The sequence below is a fragment of the Ilyonectria robusta genome (genome assembly GCF_021365365.1).
Source record: "Ilyonectria robusta strain PMI_751 chromosome Unknown BGZ61scaffold_13, whole genome shotgun sequence".
Classification (NCBI taxonomy): domain Eukaryota; kingdom Fungi; phylum Ascomycota; class Sordariomycetes; order Hypocreales; family Nectriaceae; genus Ilyonectria; species Ilyonectria robusta.
In genome coordinates, this window is record NW_025764447.1 from 753,993 (window position 1) to 774,128 (window position 20,136).

Sequence of the window (20,136 nt, forward strand, 5' to 3'; positions counted from 1 at the left end):
CATTTGTCATCGGGAACAATCGGCTTCGGACCAACGTCGCCACAGGGGCTCCGATCCAACCCAAACCCAAATGAGCCCAGAGCTGTGATTCCATACTAACTCCGTCGCCGTCTGATTATCAAAAATTCCGCCATCAACTGCAAGTGGACACTTGGCCGTTATCGATGCCGTCATGCAGGTCAACGGACGCCGCACACCTCTAGAGTGCGGAGTATGACTAGTATCATCCGGCAACACCACGTAAATCTGTCCATAGCAATGCGCGTGCACGTTTGTAAGCTGCATTCGGAGGCCATGTGCATTGTAGAAAACATGTAGTTCGAATGGCATGCCGTGACCCTATAAAGAAGAGAATCTTCCCTCGACTTTCAATCTCGTCGTTATCAACAGCCACTCATCCTTCAATCCACTCAGCATCAACAACCGTCCAGAAATAAATCTCCACATCATTCATCATGAGCTCACCCCAGACTATTCTGGTCACCGGAGCCAACCGTGGCATTGGCCAGGGCATCGTGACGGCTCTCCTCCTGAAGCCCTCCACCACTGTCATTGCCGCCGTCCGTGATACTTCCAAAGAATCTTCCATCGCACTGGCCAACCTCCCCAAGGCCGCCGATTCTCGCCTTATCACTGTCAAGCTGGACTCGAGTGTGGAGTCCGACCCTGCGGCCGCAGTGGAGACCCTACGAAAAGAACACGGCATCCAGTCTCTGGACGTTGTCGTTGCGAACGCAGGCATTGCCCATTCCGGCGGTACCGTGCTCCAAGGCTCTCCCAGTGTCATCACCGAGCACCTGGCCGTCAACGCCGTCGGGCCCGTGGTTCTCCTCCAGGCCACTGCGCCACTGCTCAAGGCTGCCAAGAACCCTCGCTTCATCTCTATCTCGACTATGATTGGGAGCCTCAACGGAATGCAGATGGTCGTCGGGCTGTTCGCCGAGGCCCCTCCCACCGCCAGCCCGTACGGAGGAAGTAAGGCTGCTCTCAACTGGTTCATGCAACGGGTCCACTTTGAGGAGCCTTGGTTGACCAGCTTGATCCTGCACCCGGGCTTGGTCCTGACCGACATGGCCAACATCATGTTCGAAAAGGCGGGAGTGGACCCCAAGACTAAGGGTGCCATTACGGTCGAGGAGAGTGCCGCTGGCATCGTTGAGAGACTCATCACGGCCGACAGATCGGTCAGTGGTACGTTCCAAAACTACGACGGCAAGCCCCTTCCGTGGTAAGCCGGTGGGCAGGTCTAGAGGGAATTCGTATTCTAGAATGTATTGAACCTATGTAGTCATGACTTTATTTTTTACATTTTACTTCACACGCATTCTCAATTATGTGAATTGCACAATGCTTTGCTCCCAGGCGGTCGGTCGCCTTCCGAAAAGCCGCCAGCCTGCCTACCAGGGTCGGGGGAATCCTAGAGATGATTCCAGGTGGATCATGCCAAAACACAACAACCGATTTTTCTCGTACTAAAATGCTTATCGTATTTGATGTAATATTCTATAACTCCAAGTATGTGAGCTACGATTCTATTTATTCTTCTTTTCAACGCCCAAATACATCCATAGTACATTTATTTGCTCCATGTGGGGCTGTCGCCGATTTGTGGTCCCGCAGCTAAAATCTCAAGCCTCTGCCACCCAGCGCCGTTCCACCCCGATGCAATCAAAGCCTCCAACCCTCCAGCGCAGTGGCATTGTTGAAAGAAGCTAGGTCGACGTAGTGAAGCTGGCGTTGTCCGCTACGGCCGAATTGTTCGCTGGTGATATTGAGCAAAGTGGCCGACGTCTGGGATGTCTTTGAGAGGAGGTTGGGGAAGGCAGAATTGATCTTCTTGTATATCTGCTGAGGGGTGAAGAAATCCTCTCCCTTGGCCTCGATCTTGTTCTTAAAGTACGTGACGTACTTTTGGGTATGTTCCAGATCGATGTGAGATCCAAACTTCTTGGTGAGGGAGTGGCCGGGGATGATTTTCTGGGGCTTGAGAGACTGAATGAACTCCAGGGTGGACAGCCAAGCCTCCGTCAGGGAAGGCGACAGAAGATCCGCAAGCCAGAGATGCATGGTGTGGCTGTAAACCGCGTCGCCGGCAATCAACGTAGAGATTGAGGGAATCCAGAACATGGTCTCATCGATGGTGTCGCCAACAAGAGGGCTCACGAGGTGAATGGGAGTGCTCTCGTCCCCCGGCAAGGTGAAGAAGGAAAAGTCATAAGAAGTAGGAATAGTGACATTCTCTACCACGACGTCATCTCCGAGTATGCCTCTCCAGAATTTGGCCTTGAATAAAGTTAGCAAGGAGATGTAGCGAGTCTTGGAAGCTCCAATGGCGTACCTTTATCGGTGCTTCGTTCTTGATAAGTGTCACAGCCTCAGAGCTGGCGTAGTACTTGGTATCCGGGAAGCGAGCGAGAAACGCGGTGCTACCTAAGTAGTGGTCGGGGTGGGAATGTGTAGAAAAAGCAGCCACGAGCGGCTTATCCGTGGTCTTAGATATCCAATTAGCGAGGGCCTCGGCCTGGGGAATGCCCAGTGGTAGGTCGATAATCACGGCTGCTTCGGAACCAATGATCAAGGATGACACCATGTCGAGCGATGGGCCGGAGCTGATAAAAGTCTCAACGCAGAGAGCCTTATTGTAAGATGGACGCGCTGCCACGGTAGCAAAGGCGGCCCCGAGGGTGACAAAGATGTTCAACTTCATGGTGAAGGCGGGTTTAAAACGATTGTTTAGACTTGTGTGCTTTGGCTGCGGTGCTTGCGTGTAGGTTGCTGCGAAAGGCAAGATCCTGGACACATGGCAATAATGTGACTTTATATGTAGAAGTCAATGCCATGAGACTTCCAGATTACCGATCACTGCCTCCAATAGTAGGTAATCTTATTCTTACCAAGACCTCGGCATTCTGCTGCTTATTCTACAATGGGGCTATACGATGAGCGCTCATTACCAGAGTTTCAGTGAAATTGGGCTAGGCGCCTCGAAAACACCGCCCGATGATCCCGCTGCCATTCAACAAGGCCATCCCACTCGGCCATCCCACTCTATCCCACCGTGGCCCACTAGCGCATCCCTCACGCAGCTGTCATCCCACAGGCACTCTTCTTTTCATGGCTGAACGAATGACCAAGAGATGACTGAAATCTAAGTTTGATTTAGCCATCATGTAACTGGCGTGGCTTGGCTTAGAGATAGATGACGTTTCTACAGTATATCTTGAACTGGAGTTGAAGCATGGCAAATTTGGTGTTTTTCTGTCGCACCAGCAGTGACCATCGAGAATTAACAGTCATAATTACGATGTAGACATTTGAGCATTTGAAGCTCTGCAACGGCCAAACAGTCTATTAGACCTTATTTTACACCACAAATACTTCCCCCATGACCTTGTTCGAGTGCAAAATGCATCAAGGGTCGTGTGCCGCTGTTCCATCCTGTGTGCGCCCCCAGCTCGGGCCGACGCTGAAAGCCCAGTGGCATATCCGTGAGCCACCAGAAGGAGAAGGATTACTAGTTTCAAACGCGACATACAATTTAAATTTAAACTCTGGCAGGGAGGGATGCAAGTGCTGCCTTGACCAACTATCTTCATTTGCTCAATCCCTTACTAGACTTTTTTCCGCAAGTACCTGTTCGCTCAAATGTCATCGCAGGGTTCCCTATTTTGATGGTTGGAGAGTTCTTTAGTGCAGACCACACCCGTCTGTAGGGTAGGGGCCAGCGGGGATAAGGGATGAGGAAAAGCAGAAGAAAAGCAATCTCCTAAGGACAAGAGATACTAAGAGCAATTGATCAATTGCCCCCGAATCTCAAGAAGAAGAAGCGAAATGAAAATGTCGTCATGAGCTGCTGCGACAGCTATAGTAAAATGAGTGTGCTGAGACGAAAGGTGTCATATCAATTGAAGAAGGGAAAAAGCGTTCCTCTTCTTTTTCTAGCAGACTTATTAACGCCTTAAAGGATAGAAAGTAACCCAACAGCAACAGGTCTCTATTTCTCTTACATAACTCAAGTTTTCCCAGCAGCCCTGCTATCTAAGCCCACTTCTCCTTAAACGACTCGGCAAATTCCTTCCATGTGATTGGCTTCTCGCTCAGGAGGCTCAAGCTCTCCTTCAAATCAGCTCCTCCATAGTAACCAGGGTCCTCTAGGAGCTTCATGTTCTCAAGCAGCTCCTGGGCCGCGTGCGGAGGCAAAAACGACTTGAACACGTCGTCGGGGATCTGAATTGATACAGCAGGCTTTCCAATCACGGTGGAGAAGTCAGCTGCAATCTGCGCTGGCGAGTAGTAATCCGTAGCCGCATAAATTCTCTGGCCGAGGGACTTTGGGTAGTGTCGAATTGCAGCAGCCACAAATTTGCCTATGCAAGTTAGTATTTTAGAATACACTGGTTGATATTATGGCTTACCAGTATCTCCGCTCGCATCGAGGAGAGGAACCTGGGCCTTCTCGGGAGAGACAGGAAGGGCCATGGTGTAGCCACCCTGGTCGTTCTTCTTGAACCATTCGAAGAGGTTGGACATGAACAGGCCAGGCAGAACAAAAGAGGCCGGGACACCACTGCTGCGGATGTACTCCTCGACCTTGGCCTTGGAGTCGAAATGAGAGATGTTGGGGAGTTTGCCTCCGCTGATTTCTGTGGTGTTGAGAAGGGAAGAGAAGATGAGATGCTTCACGCCGGCGGCCTTGGAGGCATCGGTGACAGCTTTTCCTTGAGCGATTTCGGTATCCGCAGAAAAGGTTTCCCAGAAGTTGGTGACCCCGAAGACGGTGTGCGCGCCGCTAACCGCCGGACCGAGTGCATCAGCGGAAGACATGTCGGCCTAAGTCCGATGGTCAGTATTTGTCGGCCGCGGCGAGATTATTGGCTTGTACTCACTGCAACGACCTCGATACCCTTGGCAGCAAGTGCCTGGGCCGATGGCTTGTTCACATCTCGGGTAATAGCCCGGATCTTGAATTCCTTGGAGAGGACGGCATCGTTGAGAATGGCTTTGATAACTGAGCCACCCTGGTTGCCGGTAGCGCCAAAGACAGTGATGAGCTTGGACATGATTGCGATGGAGGAGTGTTGATTGATTAGTGGGTGGATTCAGTGTGATGCGTGTGTGTTCAAGTGTTGTGTTGAAGAGTTGATGTATGTGATGAATGAAGGAACTATCTATTGAACCTACGAAAACATGGTCGTCTTTTATTTATAAATTATTTCTAGTCTTGTATGACGGTTAACGCAAGACACTTACAAATTGCGTTCGGCGGACGATTGGAACGCGAGCGGCAAATGCCAAGACTTCCGAAAGGCGGGGATCACGGAAGCATCCAAAAAGACGCTAAAAATTCGTCCAAAAGACGCTAGGAAAACGCCAAGACTCCCGAAGTCGCGAGCGGAGAAGATGCCATCGCCATCGTCATCTTCTATTGGCTGCCTTTTTCTGCCGAGTTCTGGGAGCAGCATCAAACTTACGTCATTATTCTTATTCATCAGAGCCGACTCGCGGTCGCGCCAAGCCTCGGGACGCGAAGCTTTCCCCGGTTGGTTGAAGTCGGAGCATCGCGAAAAAGGGTCTCCACAGCCAAATCCCATCAACGCCACCACCTCCACGGGATTATTCACACCAGATTATTCACTCGAGATTATTCACTCGGTGTTCATACGTTTCCCGAGTTACATACTCGCTGACTACGGGGGATTCAACTCCTACTTGCGGTTCATACAAAATATATAAAATAACAGAGTTCTAAATAATTGAAGCTATTCTCACTATCACACACTAATTCCACTCCTCCTCCTACACACTTGTCAAAATGGCCGTCATCAACATTGCCTTTACTTCCCCAATCAATGCACCAGACGCTTCGCCCATCCTTACTCAGGAACAAGTCTGGACTGGACTCAAGCGCAAAGTTCGCCGCGCTTATGAATTCGTCCCTGTCATTACCGCCTGCGAGGTGATATCCGAGGAGGGTCCCGAAGATGGCTACAAAGTAGTGCGACGAGCCACCTTTGCGCCTGGCATCCGAGAAGTCGATACAGCCGTAGAGACCTGCATTCATTACCCGCCGAATCGTGTCGATTTCCATCAGGAGGATGGAAGCCACGTCGCCAATATTGTGAGCAAGGGCCCCGATGGGGAGCTGCTCATGACGTACTCTTTCGGATGGCGACATCCAGATATCGCACAGGACAGTGAAGAGGCTCATAAAATAGAGGAGAATTATTGGAAGGTAAGACGCCGAGCAGCGATGTGGAAACATTCCGTATCATACACCTACATGATGTATTACGTACGATGTGCTAACAACCCGATTGATAGATGTCCAAGATAGCTGTTGAAGGGAGCATCAACACCATCCGCCGGCTTGTTACAGAGGGAGAGATATAATCGGAGCCATGTAACAATAAATGGCGACATGTATCCTACGTCAGCGTTTACGTATGGTCCTGATTAAACGATGCCATGCACACATGGACAAATGGGGGAAATGTTCAACGGGATTCATAATTGTTGTATTCATACGAAGTGTTAAAATTAGCAAGTTGATTGCATACCGGTCTAATATCTATTAATAGTATTCGTGAGGTAAACAAAAGAAAGAAACGGTAGTTCTCATATGATGTCTGTGCAATCAAACATCCTCCACCTTGAGAACAGACTTAGGTCCGAACAGTCTTGAAAACCTATTCTGGGGTACGTTGGGAGATTTTGGCAAGTCCGCAAACTGAACACTGATCCCCCTACCGCTCTTACTGGAACGTTTGGCTCTAGCTTGGCTTCCAGTAAGTAGCGGGACCGGGATATTCATGTCGTTTCCTGAGACGCTCATCCTGGTAATGACAGTTGTCACGCTCATCTTGCGACCTTGGAATGGAAGACCTGGCGTTTGTAGCATTTTCTGGTCCGTGGCATCTTCAAGACGGAGAACAATCTCGACCGTGTTCTCGTCTTCGATAACCTTGGGCTGGCGATTGGCAAAGCATCTGGCATGTTTGAAGATGGCACAGTAGCAGCTGACAACGTCGATGGCTGTGAGCATAATCTTATACGGCATCTGGAGCTGGATTAGTATACGGAATATCAGATCGAAACGCTCAACTACTTACATAATAGAAGATGAGAACTATGTAGCTAACACGCTCTTTTTTGAGGCGCAGATGGAGTTCGTTGAAGATGATGCAATTGACGACGTATAGGCCAACCGTGCCCGCAACGAGGCAGCCACAGAGTTCCGGCTGGACGATGAGTGAAATTGGAAGAACGAATGGAGTGAGGAGATATGAGATTGTCTCATATACCTGTGCCAGATTGTTAGCCTCATGATTGTGAGATGATTCACGACGTGCTTACCTCCTGGAAGACAAATAACTTCGTACCGAGCTCCGACCAACCCAGGTTCCAGCTGGTGACGATGTAGGACATATTGTACCAGATTCGGCTGATCAAGAACATATTCCATCTCGAGAATCGCTGTTGGAACACCGTCATCTCGCCGACACCACCACGGCCACCACCAGGGTTGTAGAAGACAGCGGGCGGCGTTTCAGTCGCGACAAAGACGGCAGAGCACATCTCGATGCGACCACCGAGACGACGACAGCTATGTCCAAAGAACCAATCCTCAGACACGGAGAAGCCGGGGTGATCGTGGAACACGCGAATGAGAAACTCGCGGTCCCAGAGCGAGATGGCGCCGTGCGGGAAGGTCGCGCTGCCGATGAAGCCCGCAAAAGCACGGTGGATGCCGGAAATCTTGTACTCGAAATCCTGCGCCTGCTGGCAGTAGTTGCCCTTTGACCCGTCGGCGGCGACGCTCTTGATGGTGTATCCGATTGACTTGACCTTGCCCACCAGCCGGTCGCCGGCGATGGGGAAATCCGCGGGCAGCGTGCAGTCATCGTCGATGAGCAAGACGTGCTGGAAGTCCTTGGCGGCGTAGCAACCGACGAACTGCGCGACAATCTTGGAGCCGATGGGAGACCAGAGGTGTGTGACGCCGTACTGCGAACAGATGTCCTCGGTGTCGTCCAGCGGCGTTGGGGAATTGCCATTTGCGACGACGAAGATGTGAGACGCCGGGAATATCTTCAAGGCTGCTTCGAGAGTTGCTCCGATGATGGATGCTGATCTGCAGCAGGGAATGAGGAGTGCAGTGTTTTGCGCGGTGTAGTCCTTGGTTGCGTCGTAATGCGGGTTGTGGTTGGGCGTCGGGTCGCGTTCGAATAGCATGAGCAGCGGGACGCAGGCGTATCTGGGATAATAAAGTCAGTCAAGTTCGATCGGGGTTTGTATGAGGGGAGAATCTCAAATCCGGTGCACTTACAATGCCGCAATGCCAAAGACGACGACGAATGCCACCGTCACGGCGAACTTGTGCTGGAACGCCCAGTATAGCCACCACACTGCACCTTCCCAGAGGGGAATGCCGACGAACACAAAGTAAGTAAATGCCAGCAAGAAGACGTAGAAGGTGTATTCAAAAAGGAGCTGCGCCCATCGCTTTCGATGCAGCTCCCCGCCCCTGAACGTGGCCTTGTCATCGACCTCGTAAGGGGTGCTCCCGAGAACGGCCTGGCTCAGTCTCCGCCCAACCCTCTGCATGATAGGAGGCGCTGCACTTCCCGCTCGATGGCGCCTCGTAGCCTGCGGCGGCTCAATGGGGGCAACGGCGGACCCGCGTGGATTGTACGAGGCACCACGCGGCAGAGCGAAGCCGCTATCGCGCGCGGAAGCCTTGCTACGAGGAAACCATGAGGTCCGTGGAAACCACGAGTTTCGTGCATGCGGGTCTCTCTCGGTAAAGTCCTGGGGCGCTCCGGAGCCCTCGGAGCTGATTGTGTAGGCGTTCAGATCGCGGAACAGGTTCGTAACAGGAGAGTGCGGCTCCTCGGCGAAGCGGACGGTGCACTTCTTCTCCTCGGCTGCCCACTCGGCTTCCTCGAAATTGGCCGTGGCAATTTGGCTGTTTTTGCGAAAGCGTACCCCGTCGTCTCGGGCTTCATCGTCGTCGATTACAATATGGCTGTTCTTCCGAAAACGTACTCCGTCCTCCCCATCGTTGGGGCCTACTTCGGGACGGGAAATGGCGATGTTGACTGTCCTATTGTACTCTCCGTGTTGGACTTGATTGAGATGTGCATCGACGGCTTGCTGGACGGGGCCCTTCTTGGCAGGAGCAGCGTCAACTCCATTGATTCGGTAATCGCGATTACGCTTGGATTTCGTGGGTGCCCACAGTAGCCTTTCGGGAATGACAATGTCCGTAATCACCTGCTCCCTAGGCGCCTCGTTTTCCATTTTGAGGATGTGACCAGCCGAGGATGGCTGTGCGGCAACGGGTGTATGAAGAAGGGGAAGATGCTAGGCATATGGCACTGATCAAGTATGAACTTCAAGTAATTATAATGACACTGTGGCAAAGCTCAAAATTTGAATGGTGACGCGAAGATCGCTGAATGTTGGGTTAGCATTCCAGGAAGCATTCCAAGCGACGGACCCGGTTGAAGCTAAGAACGGATCGCATCGAGACCGTTCGTGGCATTAAAGTGGACTGGCAAGCTAAGTCAATCGGCGGATCTGGAATTTGCAAGAGCTCAAGCTCTAGACCCTTCTTGACCGAGATAAGCCTCGTGTCGTTCTCGGGGGCTTAACGATCGGACATCATCGTAGCTAGAGTTTGAGGGATTCCGGTTATTTGTATCTAGAATATTCGAGGAAAGCTTATATTAAGGGGGACTCAAAAGCGTCCCCCATGTCACTCGTTCCTCATAGGGAACGAGTCCAAGGGGGCCGGTTCCGAGGCCCCCCCCCCCTAGTAGTGGAAGAGGCCTGCCCATCCAGAAGCCACAACCTGCCAACTCGCAGATGTACCAGTAATGAGTATCAATGTAGATCTTTCGATGCTGTTTTCACAGGTGACACCGCCCCAACGCCCCCATGTGCAAGGAGAGGAAACAGAGCGAGCGTGGGGTAGCTGAGTTCAACTTCTTGATAGATACATCCGACTGGGCAGGGCAGGTGAGACGTGCCTAGTTTTAGGACAGATCGACGGATGCGTGGAATGCTTGTTTCCGGGACATCCACAACAGCCATCGACTAACGGATGAAGCGAGACTAGCACTCTGCATAAAGGCATTGTTCTTTCTATTTCCGGGTGAAGATAGTGGAATGTCTTGCACTACTTCGCATTCATAGCCCACTCTCATTGCCACGGTCTAGAAAGTTCTTTTCGTACGGTAGCGAAACCTGGCCTTTGTGAGACGCCGCCATTTCTTTCAAATACAGATCGATGTCTCGCCATTCAGCTTCGCGCCGAGCTGCTGAAGCTCACCCACCACGTCCTCCAAAAACTTCCGCTGCAGCTCCTCATTATCAAGGTCCGTCTCTCCCAGTCCAAAGTCACATCCCAAGCATTTTCGGATAACTCTCGGGTACGTCAATCCCATCTGGCGCACCAGTAGCTGCGCGAGCTTCTCTGCAATCTCATAGTTGGAGGGCTCATCGCCGTCAATAGTCTTCAAGATGTTGCCTTTCAGCACTGACCATGGCCGTCCAAAACCTATTTCGAGTAGGAGTATGCCAAAGTTGAACAGTAGGTCGTTTCTCGCACCAAAGAATGGAGCGCATGACGGCTCGATGGCCTTGTTGCGCCCCAACGGTACCACGGCCCTCTCCTTTCCCTTCGAAGGACGCTCGAGTTTAACCATGAAATGGGGACTCTTCAGCTGGATCGCCGCGCTCGGAGCAGCCAACGCTTCGAAGAACCTAACGCTCTCACCTAAGCCCGATTTCGGTAACCAAGGCGTCGAGTAGAATTGCATTATTCCGTCTGCCAATGTGCCCGCAAGTCTGATTATGCACGGTCGTGGTATGCATCTAAGCACGGGTTCCTCGGCGACCCAGGCGATGATATCTGCCAAAGAATGAGAGCCACAGGAAGCGACACTGATAGGGGATGAGTAAAATCGTTGAAGGTGAGCATCTCTCAGAAAGCCTAGATATAACCTGTCTGTGGAACTCAGTTGCAAGTGTTGGAAATAATGGCAAAAGTCCTCGACCAGGTGAAGGTCTTTATCTGGCCCAGAAACCGTCTGCAAAGTGTTTTTGGTACAAGGCGCGATGCTTTGTATTGTTGGTTGGGTTTGTTGAATCTGGTCGAATCTCACACTCTTTCGAGGCTTGGAGTTGCTAGCCGGAGCTTTCAGAGAAAATGGCTCTGTACTGGACTCGAGTAAATTGGTAAGCTCCTCAATGGCTGCTTTGCTCTTTTCATCTAGAGATATTGATGGTTGGGGCTCTTCGTCGTATTGTTCGATCTTAAGCCAGATCGGGTGCTGGTTCTCAGGCACGTCCTGCTCATGCGATATAGCTATTTCGAAGGAGACATGCTGGGTAGCTCTAGTGTTGACAGGAGTGTCGTCTTCTCCGTGTGCTAGACAAAGATTGGCGATGTGACCAAGATGTGATGAACATGCCCATTGCATTGTCAATGTAGAATAAAGTCTCAAAGACGCGGTGCGAATTTGGTGGCATCTTTGTAAACTGTTGATAGTCTTGGTAGACTTCGGTAGAGCAATGGACTGCTGACTCTTCGTGTTGAGCAATTGAAGAGCGTTGATAATGTGGTTGGTGATTAAACAGAAGTCTGTATTGAAGTCCCGAAGTTCTCCTATAGCCTTTTCAATTTGAGGCTTGTTCAGACTCAATTTGAAGCGGGTGCGAACTTGCTTCAGTCTTTCTGCAACAGTTGGCGTCTGGAATAAAGAGTCAGGTTGCCCAGTATGACGCAGAGCAAGTAGCTTACACTCGTGGTCGTAGAGCCTCCACCTTGATTCCGGTTCAAATCCCCATGAAAAGCCTGAGCTTCGGTGTAAAGAAGATTCAATGAGTTTTTGATCTGCACCAAAGTTTGCTGGCAGCTCATAAATGAATCCTTGAGTGAGTCAACGCGATTGCGATACAAGGTGCTCAACGTCAGCCCTCGCTTGGCTTCTTCTGATGAGGGCTGACACATGAGGTCCTGAACCTTTTGAGGGTCATTTGTAATAGTCATAAGGAGGTTGATCGCATGGTTGCGGAAAATAGTCCGTTGGGCACCCAGCTTGGCGTCGAGTTTGACCACTTCGCGAGGGTATTGTTTGAACACCGAAAAGACTTCAAAGACGCGCTCGGAATGGTCGTAGGCTTCTATGGCGAGTGGTATCACAGCCAGAACGGCCGAAAGAATGAACTCGACCCCACTCATCCTCGTTTGCTTGAGAGGAGAGGTAATGGTAGAATTCAAACTGCCCGTGGTGTTTTTCCAGCCTGATCCTGAGGGGCTCAGGTGATCTGGTCATCCCAGTCAGCCTGCATATCAGCATCACAAACCAATCATCGCTTCAGATACACGAATACCCCGCATGAGGCCTTTATCTACCACATCCGGATTTCTAAGGCTAACTTAGATAAGGATGGGAACGTTCCTGGCTTGTGCCAAAATCTCCTCCACTTTTCAGACTCCCCGACTCATCGACATGACTCCCCCCCAGGTCGACCTTGAATCGAATACTTCTTGTTCAGTTTCTAACACATGTCAAGTCTCCGCAGATGTCTCATCTAACTCGTCAAGATGTTGAATCATGGCTGCCGGATCCATCTTCGACGAAAAGCGTTGGGCTTGTCGGCCAACTATTCACAACGATAAGCGCCATCCTCTCAGATCTGCCAGAACAGCTTTATGCAAAGGAAAGTGGTTCAGCGAGCCAAAGCTATCAAAACGAAAGAGAGCGGCTCTTCCTCTGGGGTCAAGGTCTCTCCGCGGAGAGCGGGTCCCTGGATGAGCGGCTTGACACATCGACTGAACTTCGGTCGCGCGTCCTCTCTCTTCTTTTTAGCCTCGGACATGCAGTTTACCAAGCCAGCTTGCGGGGAAATAGTCCCCTGCCTGAGAGACTTGTCGAAAAATGCAGTAACCTGCGAAGGCAGCTGGACGCCACACAGACGCTTCTCCAAGACTTCTCTCAAATAACTACAGATTTAGATGCTCTGTCGGACTCAGACATGTCTGAATATGACCACGAAGACTTTCTAGATGACCTCATGACATACATAGATTGTCTCCTAGACCTGGCGCCCGCTCTAGAACGACCTGCCCTTGACTTCAATCGAGAGGATCCGCCGCCGATAAATGTGGAATTCTTCTCAACCAGCGATCCGCAAGCCTTGGTTTTTTGTCGGAAGATTCGAGATAGATTCCCACACCTACCCCAGTTTCTTGTCGAACGACTCGCAGACGCGAATGCTGTCAGGGCGAACGAGATTCTTCGTGCACATGCTGCCCATGCGGACTCTACCGCGATCGATGATCACGAGGCTGTAACTTCTGGAAGTCGACTGCAAGTTTCCGACACGACGTACTCACATTTTCAGTCCGATTCTGTCTTCGACAAGGCGATTACCATTCTAAAACCAGACGAACCTTTTGATGAAGCAGATGACGCCGATACCAGATCTGACGCGACATTTGCTTCGTTTTGCACCACAAAATCTACTATCGAACACGGACGACCTCGTGTTCCGCCTATCCCCGATCCTATCAACAGGTTTCGCTGCCCAGTATGCTCTGAGTTGATGTCTGGAATATCCACGAGGAAAGCATGGAAGTAAATAATAATTCAATGTTGACCCATCTCGAAATATTTAACTAATCATGACAGGGAACATGTTTTCAACGATCTCAAGCCCTATGTTTGCACCGTTGAAGGCTGCACTCAGCCAGCTACTCGCTATGCACGTAGCCAAGCATGGGCGCAGCATGAAACTATCCATAAAATCCAGGGAGCGACAACAGGAACATGTCACTTCTGCACAAAAGTGTGTTCGTGGGCGTCTCCTGACTACTTCAATCATGTTTCTGCTCATCTCCGAGAGATTTCTCTTTCCGTTCTGCCCCCGCGGGGAGATGACGAAGAGGACAAATCTGACTCGTCTAACGGATCTGAAATTAGTGATGATAGCCTTTCAAATCTCGCAGCAGCATGTAAACTGCTCGCCGCGGAAGTGGGATTTGCTGAGGTCAATGATGGTTCCCAAATCCCGGATTTCGTCTGGAATTCCTACAAACCTCTGATTAACAGGTTGGGGAAGACACACAAACTGGAAGGTATCATGGACTATATGAAAAGGGAGTGCGGGTTTACCGCTAGGTATGTCAAGATATTTCCAACTCATTTGTCTCATTTATTTATCTAATCACTCTGAAAGTCGCGTTCAATACAATCATCGCTTGGGAATCTGGAGCTTGGACGAAGGGTCTTTGGATCAAAAACAGAGCATGGGAGAGGATATCACGAGGGAGCAACTGACCCAGGAGCACCCAATTGCAGTTGCTCAACACCAGGATAAAATTTCCCAACCTCCAGATGAGAAAGCTCCCTCCACTACCAAGGGCACCGAGAAGGCCGGCCTCAAAACTATCTTCAAGGCTTTCTCCTCAGACAAGTCTGCAAAGATTACCGCCACAACGGAGCCCCACCACCGCTTCGCCCTTGTTCCCGACGCACCAGGCGGCCATGAGCACTATCTGAAATCGAGTCACCGGCAAGAGAAACTCTCTGACATGTGGAGATCCCTCTTAGGCCGGAAGCAGAAGCCAGAGGCCGATCAGGACCTTTCGCTTGTCTCCAACTGGGTCGATTCACTAAAACTCGAGAATGAATTGGCCGGCGATAAGAAGGGTGGACCTAATGCGTCGTCCACCCTAGTCGAGAAGTACGGAACATGCCAGGAAGTGGTCGGCCGCGGCGCCTTTGGCATCGTCCGAATTGCGCACAAAAAGGTGGGTGGCAACGTCGACCAGCTCTTCGCTGTTAAGGAGTTCCGTCGCCGACCCGACGAGACAGAGAAGAAGTACAGTAAACGCCTTATTTCTGAGTACTGTATATCATCTTCTCTTCGACACCCGAATATTGTCCATTCCCTCGACCTACTGAAAGATAGTAAAGGTGACTACTGCGAAGTTATGGAGTTCTGTGCTGGTGGTGATTTATATACCCTCATTCTCTCAAGTGGCAAGCTGGAGGTTGAGGAGTCCGACTGCTTCTTTAAACAACTAATACGAGGCCTGGAGTATATGCATGAGATGGGCGTTACACACCGCGACCTCAAACCAGAGAATCTCCTGCTCACCACCCACGGCAATCTTAAGATCAGCGGCTTTGCCAATGCAGAGTGCTTCCGAATGGCCTGGGAGACGGATGCTCATATGGTCTCGGGCCTGTGTGGCTCCGCGCCGTACATTTCTCCCGAGGAGTATACGGACAAGGAGTTCGATCCTAGAGCCGTCGATGCCTGGGCCTGTGGCGTCATCTATATGGCTATGCGAACAGGTCGCCATCTCTGGCGCCAAGCCAAGAAGGATGAGGATGAATTCTACGCTCGCTATCTAGAAGGTCGAAGGGATGAGGAGGGCTACGGACCTATAGAGTCCCTACATCGGGTATGGCTCATGCTCTTGAAGAAGATATGAGGACTTGCTGACATGGAACAGGCACGATGTCGAAACGTCATCTACTCGGTTCTGGACCCTCATCCTACCCGTCGCTTGACAGCTACCCAAGTCCTCAAGTCGGAATGGGTTCGTGGAATCAAGCTATGCAGGGCTGGTGAAGAGGCTCTGTAACGAATCAGCCTTATAGTAGCAGGTCTTGGGAAGAATGGTATGAGATACTCAATCGCCAACAATATGAATTGGAAAGATTTATAGAAGGTGTCAGGGTCATATGTGTTCGGTTGCGATAAACTTAATTCATCTGGAATTCATGTACTCACATCCGCTTGTCTATTTCATGAGTGTTTTCTTATACACCAGAAGAACGTCATGGGACAAGTAAAGTAATCGAATTTCCAATACTAAAGAGACTAGACCTTCGTTCTATCTATTACTGAAGACAAAACGCAGATTCCTCAGATATCTCAAACGACACCCCGCTAGCTTCCATCGCATCCTTCACGGGCTTAACAGCATGAGAGGGAAATTTCCAGTCAAATCGTGTCTCCTTGACAGTCTTGAGGAAGGGGAATTTCTGGTTTCGCACCTCCGATGCCAATGCGAGGAGAGGGTTGTAGAGTCCGGTGTAATTACCCTCGATGATGAGGGTCTCGATTGAAGGTGGAAGAAGGTCAACGAAGGAGACCGCAACTTCCGACTGGTCGCCGGGCGTACCATGAAGGATCATGCTGGCATCGAGCAACCCCACACAATCACCTGTCAAGATGAGGGTTTTCAACGATCCAAACTCCTTCAGTGAAACAATCGAATAATTTGGCACGACTTGTCCGGCACTCCGATCGACGAAGTGAATCTCCAAATGCCGCAGGGTGTCCTTGCATGGAAGAACTCCTTCCGCGAATGCTCGGGGGGTGCAGTGATCAACATCGTCTAACGTGGCGTTCCGATTATGAGAGATGAAAGTCTCTAGATTCGGGCAGCTTTCAGCTAGAGTGTGCACATGCTCCCGGAAAAGCATGCAATCTACCAACTTGAGCCATCTCACGGTTCCAAGATCCAAGCGTCTACCGATCGAAGTGCACAATGTAAGTTGGAGGCGTTCAAGGTTGGCGGGTTTCGTTAACAGGCCAGCGCATGTCTCGAGATGAAACCCGTTAATACCCTTGGTCTCCAGCTGGATGGCTTTCAGAGCTGACAACAAAGTTGGCGATTGCGGCAGTAGTGCGCCATATGGAGAATAACTGAGTATGCTCAGATGAAGCTGTGTCATGTTGGGCAGCGTGGAAAGGATCAAATCCACACATAGCTCGGACCACGTGTTATGGATTGTACAATCTTCCCTAGACTCATCTATATTCGCCATGTACAACTTTCCGTCAAAACCCGGTGGGAGCACAAGGTTGTCCCTGATTAACTGGCCTTGGATACTTAGAGAACTCGGTTCCTCGAAGTCTTTTGAAGCCAAGGATAGACGCTGGACAAGGGCAGCTAGGTCGGGCCGCTCCAAAATGGTACGAAAGAAGCCAGCCACATGTGATGTTTTCCATTGTTCAGATACATACTCGTGATAGACAACTGGCCTCGCGATTGGGTATAGCTTGCGACAAGTTTGACTCAGAGCGATCAAAGCCTTGGTGTCGTTCTTTGGTCTCGATACATCTGGAAGGGATGGGGAGCCCGTTTCAAGTCGCTTGGGGGGCGTGAAGTCGGATCCTGAGGTGCAGTGGGCACATAGTTGCTGACAGATTGCCTGGAGGATCTCGACTGGAAGATCCAGTAGTTGAGGGGGAGCCATTTGACAGTCCTGCGTTTCGAGTGTTAGAAAAAGCAAATATCGAGTGAACTCGAGTGCTGGGAGACACGCTGACTTCCGTTCAAACGTCGAGGGTGTAAGGCGGGGTAGGGTTCGGGGAGACCAACTTGGATACTCGTGCAGCCTGAGAAACGCCGGTTTAGGCGGTGACCAATTGCAAAGCCACACGGCACTTGAATGGTGGAAGATGCAAGTTGGGGATGGAAATGAAAGATTGCAGCGCCCAACAGATCAAGCATGCCGGAATAATTGTGACTCCGAGAGCGGGTGTGTTACACAACTCTTCATGCCTGAGGCTTTGTGCCTTATGCACCCTCCTCTTACTCAGCTCTCTTTAGTCATCATGGCGAGTAGGAAACGATTGATCACTAGGTAGGTAGAGCGGCTCCGGAATCAGTCCTTGGAAAGATTCAAAGAAATATGCTGAAATACGAGGAGATTTCCCGAAGCATACATCGCATACGTCATAAATCCTTGCTTATTTATATTCCCCTCGCCCCATCAAAATTATTCAATTCGATAATCTGAAATGATAATGTCTGCATTTGTATCTATGATGATAGGTCCAAGAAATTGCGGCCTGATGAGGCGTCCGTTGCAGCCCAATAAGGCGAACCGTTGCCGCCAGACAAGGCAAAATCGTGCAGCCCAAAGACTACCTTCGTATCTCGACAACATTATTCGCAATGCGCTTCTCGCGAATACATTTAAGAAATCATCAGGGTAGCTGGACCATCTACGAAGAACGCACATCGTGGTCACATTACATTACGCCGCGGTATCATCTGGAACTGGTGTGATCGCTCTCCACTTGGGGCCTGGATGCTGGCGCGGATGTTCTCAAGTGCTGAAGCAACAGCAATCTGGCTTCAGCTCGTTGACTGTAGGCTGAAAGAGCTTGAGGAGAAGTCAGACCCGACCAAAGTGCATGGCATCACAGCCCTCTACACGGCAGAACATGGTCGACAAATTATGAGAGACAACTTGGCCCGGTGGGATGCGAGCGCGCGTGCATGGTTTCAGGCCGCTAACCAGGTAAAGCTGTCTGAAGAGGCGCAAATGAGAATCATTGTAAAGAATTCCATCGGAATCTGCACGCAGATGGCGAGGAAAATCCCTCGTCAATCAGACATTCATGCTTGAGTAGTGGAATTGAAGAAAAGCACAACCATCAGAGTCGTCGTGTAAGAGGGGACTTTGGGAATAAGGACACCACTGTAACGCTGACGTCTGATCCCGTCCCTGCTGTGCATTAAGTTTAGTTCGCCTAGCCATGATAGGCGCCCACCTCCAGGCAACTGCACTACGAGATGCCTTCATACAGCTCTAACGCCTTATAATTGGATCTCGTCGCATAAACCCGCATGCGATCCTGGCTCGGCTGTAACTTAATACACTTCACGCTGAACAAGGTAAACACGAGAGGTGCCCACTCGCCTACTCCGCAATCCGTGAATACCTAGGCACCAAAGGCCCGTGCCATCAACACCTGTGCTATTTAAGTCTGCACCGCTGCCAGCAGATCAACGCCGCTGCACAAAACATCTTCATCAATATACTCACCAACAATGACTGAACCCGTCACCACTCTTAAAAGGACTTCATCTGAAATCTCCTTCGTCACCATGACGATCGGGGACATGGACGTCGCCGACGGCAATCAGATGGTCACGCGACTCCCCGACCCGCCCAAACCGCCCAAGAACGATCTGCTCCTCGATTGCAAAGACGACGAGGAGAGCCGCACGCCGCTGTCGTACGCTGCTGAACTGGGGCACTACGATGTTGCGAAGCTACTCCTAGAAACCGGGAACGTCGACATCAATGCGCAAGACAAGAATGGCAAAACTCCACTTATCTGGGCAGTGAAGAGGGGTCACGGCGAGTTGGTACAGCTGTTCCTCGCGATGAAGAATGTCGACATTGAATTGGCGGATACTTACTACGGCCAATCTCCGCTATCCTGGGCTTGTGAGTATGGCCGTGAGGACGTGGTACGGTTGCTTCTCGCCACGGGTGAAGTTGACATTCACTCAACCGACATCAAGTCCCGGACACCTTTCTTATGGGCTTGTATGGAAGGCCACAAAGATGTCGCCAAACTGCTCCTCGAAGCTAGAGAACCCGACATCAACCACAAGGATTCCCAGCACTACCAATCACCGCTTTCATGGGCTGCTGAGAATGACCATCGTGACGTGGTTGAGCTCTTGCTACAGACTGGCAAAGCCGACATCAACTCGAAGGATGAGAGGGGTCGAACACCCCTTTGGTGGGCCGTCGAACGTGGCCGAACAGCTATGGTCGAGATCTTGTTGAAGGTGGATGGCATAGATGTCGACGCAAAGGATACTGAGGATGACGAGACGACGCTGTTATCCGCTGCGAAGAATGGCCACACAGATATCGTCAGATTGCTCCTGGACACGAACCGGGTTGACATTAATGCGAAGAAAGTCAGGGGGAATACAGCTTTGCTTTATGCTGCAAAGGCTGGCAACAGCAGCATCGTCGAATTGTTGCTCCGTCACTCTAATTGAGATCCCGATAGCTCTAGGGCGTATGATCAAACAATACTTGCTATCCTGTTTGCTAGCTATCAAAATGGCATCATTCTATTTTGACAAGACTTAGTTAAATCCAGGCCGTTATTGATTTCTTCCCTACACGCCGCCCCTTCGGTGACTGCACTGTAGAGAAATTTTCTTCAATCATAAGAAGCGGAACAGGGCTCTGTGGGATATTGTAGTCCTTCGGGTGAATCAGTGTGTCCGTGCCGGTAATTAATACTAATCATGACTTGATGTATCTCTGGTCTTGGCCGGAGTGG

At 50.7% G+C, this 20,136-nt stretch overlaps 10 protein-coding genes across 10 annotated transcripts; 5 read left to right on the forward strand and 5 right to left on the reverse strand.

The window, feature by feature from the left end:
* The first annotated feature begins 325 nt into the window (after window positions 1-325).
* Window positions 326-1,290, forward strand: BGZ61DRAFT_454481 (aflatoxin biosynthesis ketoreductase nor-1). The gene has a single exon (XM_046246233.1). The coding sequence runs from the start codon at window positions 456-458 to the stop codon at window positions 1,230-1,232; it is 777 nt and encodes a 258-aa protein (XP_046102831.1). The 5' UTR covers window positions 326-455; the 3' UTR covers window positions 1,233-1,290.
* Window positions 1,291-1,668: 378 nt separating this feature from the next.
* Window positions 1,669-2,802, reverse strand: BGZ61DRAFT_548207 (beta-lactamase-like protein; the record flags this gene model as incomplete). The annotated part of the gene is made up of 3 exons (XM_046255388.1): window positions 1,669-2,283; window positions 2,339-2,655; window positions 2,799-2,802. 3 exons carry the CDS (start codon window positions 2,800-2,802, stop codon window positions 1,669-1,671), a joined length of 936 nt encoding a protein of 311 aa, XP_046102832.1.
* Window positions 2,803-3,893: 1,091 nt separating this feature from the next.
* Window positions 3,894-5,172, reverse strand: BGZ61DRAFT_423017 (uncharacterized protein). Its single transcript, XM_046243546.1, has 3 exons — window positions 4,887-5,172; window positions 4,416-4,830; window positions 3,894-4,367 (listed from the first exon to the last, which is right to left on the reverse strand). Exons 1-3 carry the CDS (start codon window positions 5,058-5,060, stop codon window positions 4,039-4,041), a joined length of 918 nt encoding a protein of 305 aa, XP_046102833.1. The 5' UTR covers window positions 5,061-5,172; the 3' UTR covers window positions 3,894-4,038.
* Window positions 5,173-5,812: 640 nt separating this feature from the next.
* On the forward strand, window positions 5,813-6,390 carry BGZ61DRAFT_355801 (uncharacterized protein; the record flags this gene model as incomplete). The annotated part of the gene is made up of 2 exons (XM_046240743.1): window positions 5,813-6,232; window positions 6,331-6,390. 2 exons carry the CDS (start codon window positions 5,813-5,815, stop codon window positions 6,388-6,390), a joined length of 480 nt encoding a protein of 159 aa, XP_046102834.1.
* Window positions 6,391-6,634: 244 nt separating this feature from the next.
* Window positions 6,635-8,604, reverse strand: BGZ61DRAFT_355514 (nucleotide-diphospho-sugar transferase; the record flags this gene model as incomplete). The annotated part of the gene is made up of 4 exons (XM_046240710.1): window positions 6,635-7,057; window positions 7,110-7,301; window positions 7,354-8,254; window positions 8,327-8,604. 4 exons carry the CDS (start codon window positions 8,602-8,604, stop codon window positions 6,635-6,637), a joined length of 1,794 nt encoding a protein of 597 aa, XP_046102835.1.
* A 1,673-nt stretch (window positions 8,605-10,277) lies between these two features.
* BGZ61DRAFT_495124 (uncharacterized protein) lies at window positions 10,278-12,247 on the reverse strand (the record flags this gene model as incomplete). Its single annotated transcript, XM_046250838.1, has 2 exons — window positions 10,278-11,756; window positions 11,807-12,247. The coding sequence occupies 2 exons, from the start codon at window positions 12,245-12,247 to the stop codon at window positions 10,278-10,280; spliced, it is 1,920 nt and encodes a 639-aa protein (XP_046102836.1).
* Window positions 12,248-12,591: 344 nt separating this feature from the next.
* BGZ61DRAFT_354970 (uncharacterized protein) lies at window positions 12,592-14,235 on the forward strand (the record flags this gene model as incomplete). Its single annotated transcript, XM_046240673.1, has 2 exons — window positions 12,592-13,412; window positions 13,701-14,235. The coding sequence occupies 2 exons, from the start codon at window positions 12,592-12,594 to the stop codon at window positions 14,233-14,235; spliced, it is 1,356 nt and encodes a 451-aa protein (XP_046102837.1).
* An 82-nt stretch (window positions 14,236-14,317) lies between these two features.
* BGZ61DRAFT_355681 (kinase-like domain-containing protein) lies at window positions 14,318-15,664 on the forward strand (the record flags this gene model as incomplete). The annotated part of the gene is made up of 2 exons (XM_046240726.1): window positions 14,318-15,481; window positions 15,533-15,664. 2 exons carry the CDS (start codon window positions 14,318-14,320, stop codon window positions 15,662-15,664), a joined length of 1,296 nt encoding a protein of 431 aa, XP_046102838.1.
* Window positions 15,665-15,856: 192 nt separating this feature from the next.
* BGZ61DRAFT_454490 (uncharacterized protein) lies at window positions 15,857-17,493 on the reverse strand. The gene is made up of 2 exons (XM_046246234.1): window positions 17,362-17,493; window positions 15,857-17,297 (listed from the first exon to the last, which is right to left on the reverse strand). Exon 2 carries the CDS (start codon window positions 17,286-17,288, stop codon window positions 15,924-15,926), a length of 1,365 nt encoding a protein of 454 aa, XP_046102839.1. The 5' UTR covers window positions 17,289-17,297; window positions 17,362-17,493; the 3' UTR covers window positions 15,857-15,923.
* A 1,330-nt stretch (window positions 17,494-18,823) lies between these two features.
* On the forward strand, window positions 18,824-19,951 carry BGZ61DRAFT_454492 (ankyrin repeat-containing domain protein). The gene has a single exon (XM_046246235.1). It carries the CDS (start codon window positions 18,875-18,877, stop codon window positions 19,844-19,846), a length of 972 nt encoding a protein of 323 aa, XP_046102840.1. The 5' UTR covers window positions 18,824-18,874; the 3' UTR covers window positions 19,847-19,951.
* Window positions 19,952-20,136: the final 185 nt, after the last annotated feature.